Raw genomic sequence first — 12,536 nt, 5'->3', positions numbered from 1 at the left:
AATATTCTAACATTACATTGAAAATTTAATTATTTATTCGAACCGTTAACGTTCCATATGGTTGCTTATAAAGTGTTTATGAAAGTCGACGAAGACGGCTTCAAAGATCGCACAATGACTTCGAATTTTAATTCAATAATATATTTTCATTTGTTGTCAGTGACATTGAATCTCGTTTATAGATAACCAATCAGAATATTGGTATACGCGAAGTCAATATTTATAGACTACGCATTCTTCTTACATCCGAATAACGAACATATAAAAGGAAAATGTGGATGGTAATTCTAATTGAATATTATATTAAATTTGCTAATAATCGCACATGAGGAATAACACATCCAATCACAATGGTAAGAATTACGTTTCTTGTGATCATTCTTTCCAAGTGAATATAATGAATGTTCTCTGATTTGCACATTAATCAATTTAGCCATATAGGTACTATATTTAAGACATTATATTTTCTGAGTACTACAATAATTTCTAGTGTTTTTATATGAAATTTGATTAATTATATATTCATTATTAAACAAATAACATTACAATTGGTTATTTATTAATAAAATATTAAAGGAACAATGGGAATTATACAAAACAAATTTCATTGCATAACATGGGTACTACGAAGAGTCTTTGTGTGCAATTTATGCCATTACTCACAAATTGTTTTTATGAAATGCTTGACGTTCAAACAAATACTCCTTAAAAACGGACATGTATTGAATATTTCATAGCAATTTTGTTAAGTAGGTTCTTTTATGTAAAATCAAACTCATGCCAGAAGGTGGATATTATATTTTTTCTCCTCTCTGCATCCTTCCGTTCGTCCGTCCCGTGCCAAATTCAACTAATATTTAAAATTAACAAATTAGGGTTTGACCCGGATTTTGTGGTTCAATGAACATGAAATTTAGATACTATGAAAAAGTGGGGGCACGATGTCTTTTGGACACTTATATTTGTTTCATATGGTTTGCATATACATGTATATATGGACGTGTATCTTAAATTTTCATAACCGCCTAGGTGTTCTAGTGGTGGCGTTTTCGCCTCGAATGCGGGAGGTCGTCCGTCTGATCATTGGCCGGGTAAGAACAAAGATTTACTGTACGCGGCATTTAGGAGTAAAAGCAAAGACTGTCGGTTCGGCGTACTGTGACATGTGTGACCTAGCACATTGAAGATTCGTCTCAACGTGTCGGTGTAGTAAAAAGCAGGGTTCATATTCATATCATACATGTCATAGTAACATGTTTTCGTCATTCAACTTGCCACTGGACGTTGTACAGCCATGTATCCATTCATCATCAATATTCATTATCTACCCACTAACACATAATCAAGTATGGTTTGCTTCCAAATTATGTAAACTATATATTCAAACTAAATATGAAATGGTGTTCCTACTTGTAATTTGGCGCTTAACAAGGTCGGAATCTCCTGCATTGCATTGGAGGAAAAACATCTAAACGGTAAAAAAAATAAATAAAAAAAAGCGTGCTGTTTTGACTGCATTGTGCATCGAAATCTTATTATTTTATTTTTTTCTATGTTTTTTTTACAAATGACAAATGCACTTAAAAAAATTCGGTGACAACCTATGAAATTATGTATCAATAAAATAGATACAAATACTATGAGTGAATATATTTCAAGTGATTTAACAGATTTTGCCAGGAAATATCGTTTGTATTTGGACTTGTATAGTATTTTAAACTGTCGTTCACATTAAACAAAATGACAGTACAGTCCCCAATCGAGCACACCTTCTAAAATACAAATTTTTATCTTAAATGCAAAATACCTGTTTTTCGTTCATTTTAAAGAAACGTGTATTCGTTCTCGCAGTAATGTTGTCTTGTTGTGTACTCACATACTAGTTTTAATAGGATGATATGGATGTCTGAGGTAGTTTTTTAGGGTCCCGATTTTCAATTAGGAATTTACTGAATATATAAGTTTTGAATTTACTAATAACCTGTTTAATTTAGAGTTTACTTTACAGCGTGGTCACTCGGGTAATGGTTCGAGGCCGTATATCTACCTCCAGATGTCTTCTCTTTTGTTCTTAGGAGACCCTGGTTTTGGCTTTTGATTTAAGAATATTTTTTTTTTTTTTTTTTTTTGATTTAGTTTTTATAATTATTAAATGAGAAATTCAGTTATTTTGAAGGCGAACTATAATCATTTAAAAAAAATCGGGTTTTATGTTATATGGTTTAGGTGAACAAGTTCTTCTATGAGCCTTTACGTTTCTTTATAATGGAACATTCATCTGCATAGTATATTGAAAACAAGTTGTCATAATCATGACTAAATTCAATCGTTATGATATATATGGGATGCGTGTATATACGTGATCGTATGATAATGCAAATTTTAAGTGGGAATCTTGAGAACCACATGATGATTAAAAATACATGATTTCGATCCTATTTCATCACCTAAAATTATATAATGTTGACAATGTTCTACTGCGTTGTTTTTATAGTCTTTGGAAACTTTGTTTAAACTTGAGCGACGTATTTAAGCAAATTCTTAGGTTGACAATAACCGGTTCCATTAGATCCGTACGTCGAGTTACGTACGTATTTAATTTTATTGGAAATCTCTAATAAGGCTTTGCATTTAAAACCACATAAACAAAGCACCTATCGACTAGAGCATTGATTTTCACAAAAATTTAATTGTATTGGAAACCTTATAATGCTGTGTCGATTTAGAAGCTAGACAAGTAAAACTGTCATGATTATTTTAACTCAAACATAAATTCATATATAAGAAAAATTAGTTTGCGACTAAAACATGTAAAACATAAAAGCTCTGACAACGAAATAAATAGCTAGAAGAGCAACACCAAAGATTACGCCACTGAAACAAAATGAATTGCACAGTTTTTATCATTTATAGTATATGCATACACAGTAGAAGGATTCTAATCTAATTTTAAGTTTATCATTCTTGTTTAAATTGCATATACCATGTGTGTAATATTTATTTTATAATTGCATATGTAATTGAAACCTATATTTCTTTCAGACAAATATGTCTTCATCACTATGTCACAGCGACTCGTTATATAACAGACTGTTTAGTATATTGTCTAACAATACTAATGCATCCAGCTGTTTAACACTGTATTCCAGTACTGAATATCGTGATGTATACCATGCTGGGAGATATTTTTATGCCTATTTTACACCTATTATTATCGTTGTTGGGATACTCGGAAATACACTATCACTTAATGTATTTCTGTCACGAAATCTTCGATCCTTGTCTTCAAGTACGTATTTAGCAGCTCTTTCTGTATCCGATCTTTTTATTATAACATCTTATGTAACGGTTGAATGGCTGAGAAGGGGGTTAACTTTTCTATTTCCTGGAACTAACGTGAGATTTCTTGATGTCAATGGTATGTGTGAGCTTCAGTTGTATATATCGTATGTGTCTCGATTTATGTCATCATGGCTATTGGTGGCATTTACAGTTGAACGATATATTGGCATTTGTTTTCCATTACTTCGGAGAAATCTTTGTACAACGACAAGCACTCGAAAAATTGTTTCCGGAATCTTTTTACTTTCTGCTATCATAGTTATATACAAGCCAATATTAAGTGGGATTTATAAGAGCGATGCTGGTAATGTATACTGCACGGGATCTCCACAACACGGTTTCATATCATTTGTGTTCGATTCAATATTTGCCCTTCTTATTTCATTCGTTCCTTTCGTAATCATTATTGTTATTAATATATTGATAATGAAAAAACTTCTCAGACAAAAACGAAGTAAAAATTGTAAAAGAGTGATGACTGAAGAAAGTACCATCCGTCTAGAATTTACCATAATTCTTTTAGCGCTGTCTATATGTTTCATTATTTTCAATATTCCATATCTCGTTTTGTGGTGCCGTAACTTTCTGACTTCAAAATACGTCACAACATTAAACGCCAGCGCATCAGACGTAAATTTATCTTACTGGCAAGGACTTTTATATTTTGTTCGTACTATTTTCTACATTAATTACTGTATTAATTTCTTTCTGTATTTGATAACCGGCGCATATTTCAGGCGTGAAGTACGAGTGTTATTTTCGTACAAAACTCTAAGAAGAAGTTTAGATCGAAACGTTAAAGATGAAGCTGCATATGCTTGTCTAAGACTGATCTAGTTTTTTTCTAATTTACAGAGACTTATTTGTATACAAGGGTTCATCGGGGAAAAAGGGGGGGAGGGGGCGAAAATAGCAATTACGAAAAAAGAATGTAGATAAAATTGATTGAATATTGTTATTTACTTCTGTATGTATTGATGACATAGAATTCATAATTATTTTTATATATGTCATTAAAACAAATTTTATATTAATTGTTGTAAATTTAATCACCGATATAGTAATTTGTTTCTGGAGAATTAATGTTTATTAAGTAGAACCAAGTAAATTAATACAAAATACGAAAATTTATGGACTAATCTGCCTGCTGATAATTATTTTTAAGCTCTTACGGATATAAGGAATAGGTACTAAAGATCAATCTTCCTCCTTTATTGTAAATGACCATAGAAACAACCACTAACGTAATATACGAAAATCAGGAAATCATAATTGGTTTTCTGCTTTGGAACTTACACGATTTATAACATATTTTTATTTCTAAAATTTTCTGTTACATTAGTTAAGAAATTATGAATGAACTAAGATTCCAACTCAATCAGTCAAAGTTGACCTTTACTTCGTTCTTTTAGTTTTTAACTGGGTTTTCCGAACGCCAAAAAAAAAAAAAAAAAAAAAAAAACAATTCTAAATTGGTGATGTATGGCGGGCGGGCGGCTGCGAATAGTTACCTTGCAAAAACTTATAAACCGTTCAACCAATGCCTTTCAAATTTTTAAATGGTGTTATTTCTGACAAAATGGAGGTCCAGTTTGATATTGACGATTTTCACTTATAACGTTTAGGAGTTTTGGTCCTAGATATACTGGAAAATAGCACTTTATGTTGTTTCCTTTCAGTAACTCATGAACCCCTCTACTTATGGTTTTCAAATTAATATGAGGCAGGCGTTACCTGTGAAAAGGGACGAAGTCTGTATGCATTATTTTTTACATTCAAGCATATTTTAACTTCAGAATCTGTTAAAAAAGAAACGGAATACGGAAATGTTTCCGATGTTGGTCCTGTTGTTAGGGATTTTAGTTGTGACGTCATTTTTCAATGCAAACAAAGAAACGCAATGATTTCATTAGTATGTTGATTGTTATATTTATTTTGAGTTTTATTGATTTGCTTAATGTTATAAGGCACGTTCCAATCATATTTTACTCAAATCCTGAGATAAACGATACCGGAAAAGATTTCTGCGCAGATGCGGAAAAATAAAAAAAGTAAGAAAAAAAAGTTAGTAGATTGATTTTTTTTTCATTGGTTTTTCTACTGTAAAAATATGCTGTTTCAGATGTCACAAATGGAGGTTAAGTTCAATTTTGACGATTTTCATTTTTACTCTTCAGAAATTATGGTCCTTGATCTATTAGAAAAATGAAATTTTGTGTCTGTTTAGTGTAATTTAGAATGAACCACTCGAACATGTATAATTTATTGTGTTGTTATTGATGAAAAAATGAAGGTATGGTTCGATAATGATGATTTTCACTTTTGCCGTCCAGGAGGTATGGTTCTTGATAGAAAAATGGCACTTTATCATGTTTATGTCGTTTTCGTGCAATTATTTATGAACCGTTCAACCAATGCGCTTCAAATTTTGTAAAACAATAATAAGTTAAATACAATATGATGTTGCCATTGCATTCAATGTGTAGATGATAGTTGTTCCTCACTGGTGTTATCTTACATACATGTATCCTTTAGTTATAAAATATAAAAATCATGAGCAATAAAAGTAGAAGTTCATGAATCTAAGACATGGATAACCATCTTTACTGATTAGTTTGAATGCAAGGAAGTAAACTAATTTTAATTCAACTCGATCACCTATTATCTTAACTATATGAATTGAATACACTGATATTTTCAAATTTAATAGAAAGTGGATTTTATTTCAGACTCCCATTTATTTTCAGTTATTCAGAAGCCTTATGTATTTATCAAGAATTATATCGTATTTCCTATTATTTGCTTCAATAGTTAAAATATTTATATAAATTGCCCGAGTCGTGATTAAATACGCTATCACATTTTCATAGGTGAAGTTCTGACTTCATTATGTAATTTGAAAAAAAAAAATAGATTGAAAAGGTTTACTTGTATCTCACAAATTCAATATTTAAATATTTTGATGAAATTAGAATTTTGTTCTGAAATATTAAGGAACTAATTCGAATTAAGAAAATTATATTGAAATTCAAGCTAATGACAATAAATATAGCGTTAATATACTTACACGAATTTAAGACCAAAGTGTTGTATTCATAATAATCGTACTGATTTAACAGAGTTGGGGAAATTGTTTTGTGATATTACCGGAAGTAGACACGCCATTAATCAGCCTAAAACCGATACCATTATATTAAGTTCAGCTCATGTTCCCCTGCGACAGACATCAATGTTTTGCAATCACATGATGCACCATGCTTGTTATATGTCCTACATCGGTACATTATATTTTCTTTTCATATAACTTCATTTATATAACGAACGTATACATATCAAACAATGTTGAAATACGATAAACCAGAAATGTATACAGGGGCAGATATATGAATTTAGAAAGGGGAGGGGGCGACATTCAATACAACAGAAGAAATATCGCCGATCGTAGCGAGACTATATTTTTCAGATCAAAGGGGTTGTACGCCTTCTACGCCACGCCCCCTAGATCCATCACTGGTATATCAACACGAATTAAATGTAAATGATTTGTCTATACAATAAGCTCAGTCGAAAGTTCGAAGAATGTTATTGTTTAGGTTCTACAAATACAGTCTTTTGTAGTTTTTTTTTTAAATTTTCGTCACGATACAGCCCTTTTTGTGCTAATTCGTCGCTCTGGCACCATCAATCGAAAGTGATTTTTTTTCGAAACTTTACATATATAAATTGAACGATCCAAACACCATGAGAACATTATAATAAAAAAAAATATTCCTCAGTCATTAATATGCTTACATTCATTTATGTCGCTATCCTTTTTTTTCTTTCTGACTTAAAAAGTATGATACGTGGAAATCAGAGACAGAAAAAAAAGCAATAGAAGTATACCGCTGTTCAATAGTCATAAATCGATTTAACTAAAACAAATCCGGGTCACAAACCAAAACTGAGGGAAACACATCAACCATAAGAGGAAACAAAACCTAACAACAGAAACACTGAACTGCTACAAAAACAAAAGCCAACATACATAAAAATGGACTATGTGATAACAATCGCCATATTCCTGACTTTGTACAGGACATTTTAAGAAAAAATGGTGGGTTTAACCTGGTTTTATGGCTAGCCAAACCTCAATTATATCTGGAAAAATACACAGAAATGTATTAAGAGAAAATATTTTAACAATTGTATTTCATTTCTGTCACAAACGAATAACAGCTATCACGTGTAGAAGTTATTGTTGTATTTGTTACATAGAACGTTCCTATTCAAAAGTTAGTGTTAAAAACCTTTGAAATATTGCAAAAACAAAAACGTAATATATAAATGAATTAACAGGTACAATTTAATTCAAAAGAGTACTGAACCTTTTAGATATATATATTTGTAGTTTTCCCATTCTTTTATTTTTTCATGTCACTTAAAATATCAGCGGATGGCTAAAACAGTTGTGTACAGTAATTGAGTGGTTGTCGTTTATCATATTTCTTTTTGGTCATTGTTTTGTATAGTTTGTTTTTGTGTTGTGATGATACACCACTGTCGCAGGTATGGGGATGGTTGGGCGCACGTTAACATATTTAGCCCAGCCACACTCTGTATGTTCCTGTCCTAAGTCAGGATCCGTGTAATTCAGGGGATATCGTTTGTTACTGTATATCATATTTTTATTTCGTTGATCGTTAGTTAATAAATCAGGCCGTTAATTTGCTCATTTGGATTATTACACATTTGTCATTCCATGGCCTTTTATAGTTTGCTATGCGTTATTGGTGTAGCTCATTGTTGAAGGATATACGATGACCTATAGTTGCTTACTTCTACGTCATTTGGTCTCTCCTGGAGAGTTCTCTCGTTGGCAATCAAACCACATATTTTTTTTTATATATATAGAACGTATGACAAAATTGGGTATGGCAGCTAAGATATACAAAAAATAATTGGGAATAATATATCTGTATTTGTTTCTTTAGAAAACGTATTCTTTTATTGCATAGAAAATGAATCAACTGTTTTACATTTTTCAGACAGTAGATCAGTATTATAGCCACAATCGATGAAATGAATGCAATCACTATAATTGTCCTCAATGACAATGTGTCTTTGTCTATTTTCTCTTTTGGCACTTTGTTATTATTGATTGTTTGATTCTATTTTGAATGTAATGGTGTAGCCCATTTGTGTGCGAAAAAATGATGTCGAATATATAAAAAAAAAAAACTTGACAGTTTCCTCATTGAAAAGTGTGTTCTTAAGTTAATCGATATGCAAACATCATATTTTCAAATGGATCAATTATAAGTTTGACGCTGTGATCTACATTTTATAAATCTTAATTGAAGTTGTGTTGCCTTATTAAGTCATTTAGTTCATATTACGACATGCACTGCTTGCTTTTTAATTTGAAATGTACCTTTGAAGTGTGTCATCTAATCAACTCACATTAATACTTTTTACTGAATTCTAAATCCAGTCAAGTATTTGTTTGAAGTAGCAATACTCATAAGCTGTTATCAACTTAGCAAACGATCATCAAAGGCGACTTAAACATGTAAAAGAGCGTATGAATTAATTTCAAGAACTTTTTTCTTCAAAAGTTAAAAAAACAAAAATACCGAACTCCAAGGAAAATTCCAATCGGGAAGTCCTTTATCAAATGGCAAAATCTAAAGCTCAAACACATTAAACGAATAGAAAACAACTGTCATATTCCTGACTTGGTACAGGCATTTCCTTATGTAGAAAATTGTGGATTAAACCTGGTTTTAAAGCTAGCTAAACCTCTCATTTAAATGCACGGTTCTTACATGAGTTTGATCATTTGTGCCGCAACACAGAAAGACCGATATGTGCACCTACGAACAACGATTTATAATATAGTAACGCTAGGGCAAAACGAGTTTGTCAGTATCATATCAACAACATCATGTTTGAAAATGGAAAGCTATTGTTTACAAAAACAAAACAGAAAACTACGAGACTAGTCCAATTTCATTATACGTTTGATTTTTTATTGACTCAAATTTGGATTTTTTTAAAGACCTACTGCACATGATCTCAACAGACATCAGAAATATAATTTGCATTCCCTTCCAGAACATCTATGATCACTCCCTCTTCAGTTTTCAAATCTTTACATGTATGTGTATAGTATGTGTATAGTTGTGCTTAATATTGGTTATCTTTTATCATTGGTTCCTTGCGAGTGTTGTACAGGTGAGTCAAATTAGTGTTTACGGTTTCTGATTGGTGTTGATGTAAATTCTAGATTTTCTTTCATCAGAACGCTCCGAACAAAAGAGGTATAAATATGAGAGGAACTATTTAACAACAGTGATCTTTAAAATAATCCCCAAAAACTTGCAAAGTTTAGATATTACTAAAATACATGCAATATGAATCGAAATATTTACTAGCTGATTATTTTGTTTTAAATTTGAGTCAACAATAGAATCGCGGAACGATGAAGTTCTTCGCAAATGATAACCTGAACAACCAGAAGGGAATCGTACAATTGATAGCATAAAAGCAGAATGTACTTGTTTGCCGCGTTGGATGTACATTTGTGAATTTTATTTCACCAGGAAATCTTGAAACCAATAATTGTTAACTGTTTTATAAGTTATTGGGTACTATGTCCGTCGGATTCTCTACTCCTTTTTTTATATTTGATTCTTTCAATTCACGAAACCTCTTTCTATCATCTATACAGTGAAATTGCTGATCACTCAAATCGATCGTTGCAAGTTTGTATACGCCCGTTTACGGGACGTATTATGGTATACCGTTGTCCGTCCGTCCGTCCGCCTGTCCGGCCGTCCGTTTGTCCGTCCGTGTGTCGTCAACATGTCGGACAATAACTAAAAAACGCTTCAACCAATTTGCATGAAACTTTGGTGAATCATTTATATCTATTGACGTGAGCTCCCGTTCAATTTTTATAAATTCTAGATTTTACCTTTCCGAGCTATGAGGTTTTACTCATTAAAAAAGGGAGATTTTCCAGTTTTCGGGCAATCACTCTAAAATGCTTTGCACAGTTTTCATGAAACTTTGGTGAATTGATTTATATCTATTAACGTGAGCTCCCTTTCGATTTTCATAAATTTAAGATTTTACATTTCCGAGTTATGGGGTTTTATTCATTAAAAAGGGGGGATTTTCCTGTTTTCTGACAATCGATCAAAAACACATTCACCAATTTGCAAGAAACTTTGGTAAATTGTTTATATTTATTGACATGAGCTTCCTATCAATTTTTATAGATTTTAGATAATACGTTTCCGAGTTATGGGGTTTTATTCATTACAACAGGGGGATTTTCCAGTTTTGGACAATAACTCGAACATGCTTGAACAGTTTTCATGAAACTTTGGTATATTGTTTAAATCTATTGACGTAAGCTCCCTTTCGATTTTTATAAATTTTAGATTTTACGTTTCCGAGTTATGGGATTTTATTCATAAAAAGGGGATGATTTTCCAGTTTTCTGACAATATCTTAAACATGTTAAAAGTGCTTAGAGCAGTTTTCACGAAACTTTGGTGACTGGTTTATTTCTATAAACATGATTAAATTAACCTCCCTTTAGTTTTTATAAATTTCTGATATGACATTAAGAAGTTATTTTTTGAAAAAAGCGACGGGCGTATCATGCGCTCATGGCGCAGCTGTTTATTTTATTCGCAATCACTACTATGAAACAAATTTGATTTTATATTTAAAACGAAGTTTACAAATCAGTGGCAAAACAGTTTTATTAGAATAAACACTTTCATTATTTAACAGTTGATGACCACGCCCATTTTAATGAAATATTTTATAAATACATTCATCAATATGAATATACATCGTCATGATTTGTTAATAAAGAACGCAGTCACCAATGTACTTTAGTCAGTTTTAAATATCGGTTACATGCAAAAAATAGTCTCAATGATTATCAAATTATTATTAAGTGTGTTATGAGCATCAACATTTAACATGATTTAAATGACATGCTTTATTAAATTCAAATCCATGCTATAAGGCATTTCACTTAAACATACGACGAAACTCCCTCACGAAAAGTGGACAGCTTTTGCTTTTATGTTTATGCCTTTTTAAGGTCTTTCCTTTTCCAAAAGGGAAAGACCTTACTGTATTTCTTCTGATTATTATTATTATTATTTTTGTTCCGACATACTTTGACAAAATTTCTCTCCGTAACCGTAATCCATGTCGCTTTCAGGTTCACACTTTGTATCGGTGTCATAAATACCTATCCGGAACTCACCCTGTGAGTCAAAAAATTTTGTCGGTTCGGAGTAATCCCTCCGAAACCAAAAAATCTTGTTATCATTCAAACACCGTAACCTTAATAGGTAGAAAAAAACCGAAAGCTGAAATTTGTTCAGGATCAGACCCCCGTTCTTCGTTAGATTTGGATCGAAAAGATTCAACGACTCATTGGTAGGGTTATGCCCCTATGAAAATTAACCGGTGTCGGTTGGCCACCAAAACTCGAAAACCGTAAGTCGTAGACACCTAGGATCTTCACTAATGATCATCAATTCATGTAACTTTAAAAAATACCTTAAGGTCAAATTTGTATGTTGACCTTGACCTTTGACCTTACACCTTGTTATGGGATAATCTCAGAAACCATTATACTTACAGAAGTTTTGAATAGTGGAAAATGTTTGGGTCAATAAGGCGCAACTTTGTTACATTTGACCGAAGAGATTTGACCTTTCTGTAAGGGGCATAACCCCTGTTTTAGGTTTCTGAAAAGACAAAATCAGCTTTTACTATATAACCAAAGGTCCTAGACCGATGGGGTCTTCAGCAATGACATTTGGGACCAATGACCTTGACAAAGGTCACAAGGTCAAAGGTCAAGGTCATGTCCCAGATAACGAATTATGTGTTTTTGACCTTATTTAAAGTAATTTCAGTGTGTTTTAAAGCTTTTAAAGGTTGACCTTGACCTTTGACCTAACCTCTTTTTATTGGATATCTCAAAAACGATTGTACTTATAAAAATCGTCAATAGTGAAAAATGTTTGGGTCATAGTAGCCAAACTTTTTTTACATTATGACCAAAGAGATTTGACCTATCTGTAAGGGGCATAACCCCAATTGACTGTTTCTGAAAAGACTAAATTAGCTTTTACTCTTGAACCAAAGGTCCTAGACCCATGGGGTCTTTTGTA

At 32.0% G+C, this 12,536-nt stretch overlaps 1 protein-coding gene across 1 annotated transcript; it reads left to right on the top strand.

Moving 5' to 3' along the window:
* The first annotated feature begins 253 nt into the window (after positions 1 to 253).
* On the top strand, positions 254 to 4,222 carry LOC127699978 (neurotensin receptor type 1-like). The gene is made up of 2 exons (XM_052203349.1): positions 254 to 353; positions 3,043 to 4,222. The coding sequence occupies exons 1-2, from the start codon at positions 351 to 353 to the stop codon at positions 4,177 to 4,179; spliced, it is 1,140 nt and encodes a 379-aa protein (XP_052059309.1). The 5' UTR covers positions 254 to 350; the 3' UTR covers positions 4,180 to 4,222.
* The last annotated feature ends 8,314 nt before the right edge of the window (positions 4,223 to 12,536 follow it).

The sequence above is a fragment of the Mytilus californianus genome, unplaced genomic scaffold (genome assembly GCF_021869535.1).
Source record: "Mytilus californianus isolate M0D057914Y unplaced genomic scaffold, xbMytCali1.0.p SCAF_45, whole genome shotgun sequence".
NCBI classification, from domain to species: Eukaryota; Metazoa; Mollusca; class Bivalvia; order Mytilida; family Mytilidae; genus Mytilus; species Mytilus californianus.
The sequence above is the reverse complement of the archived record's forward strand: the minus strand, read 5'-3'. Positions and strand labels throughout refer to the sequence as shown.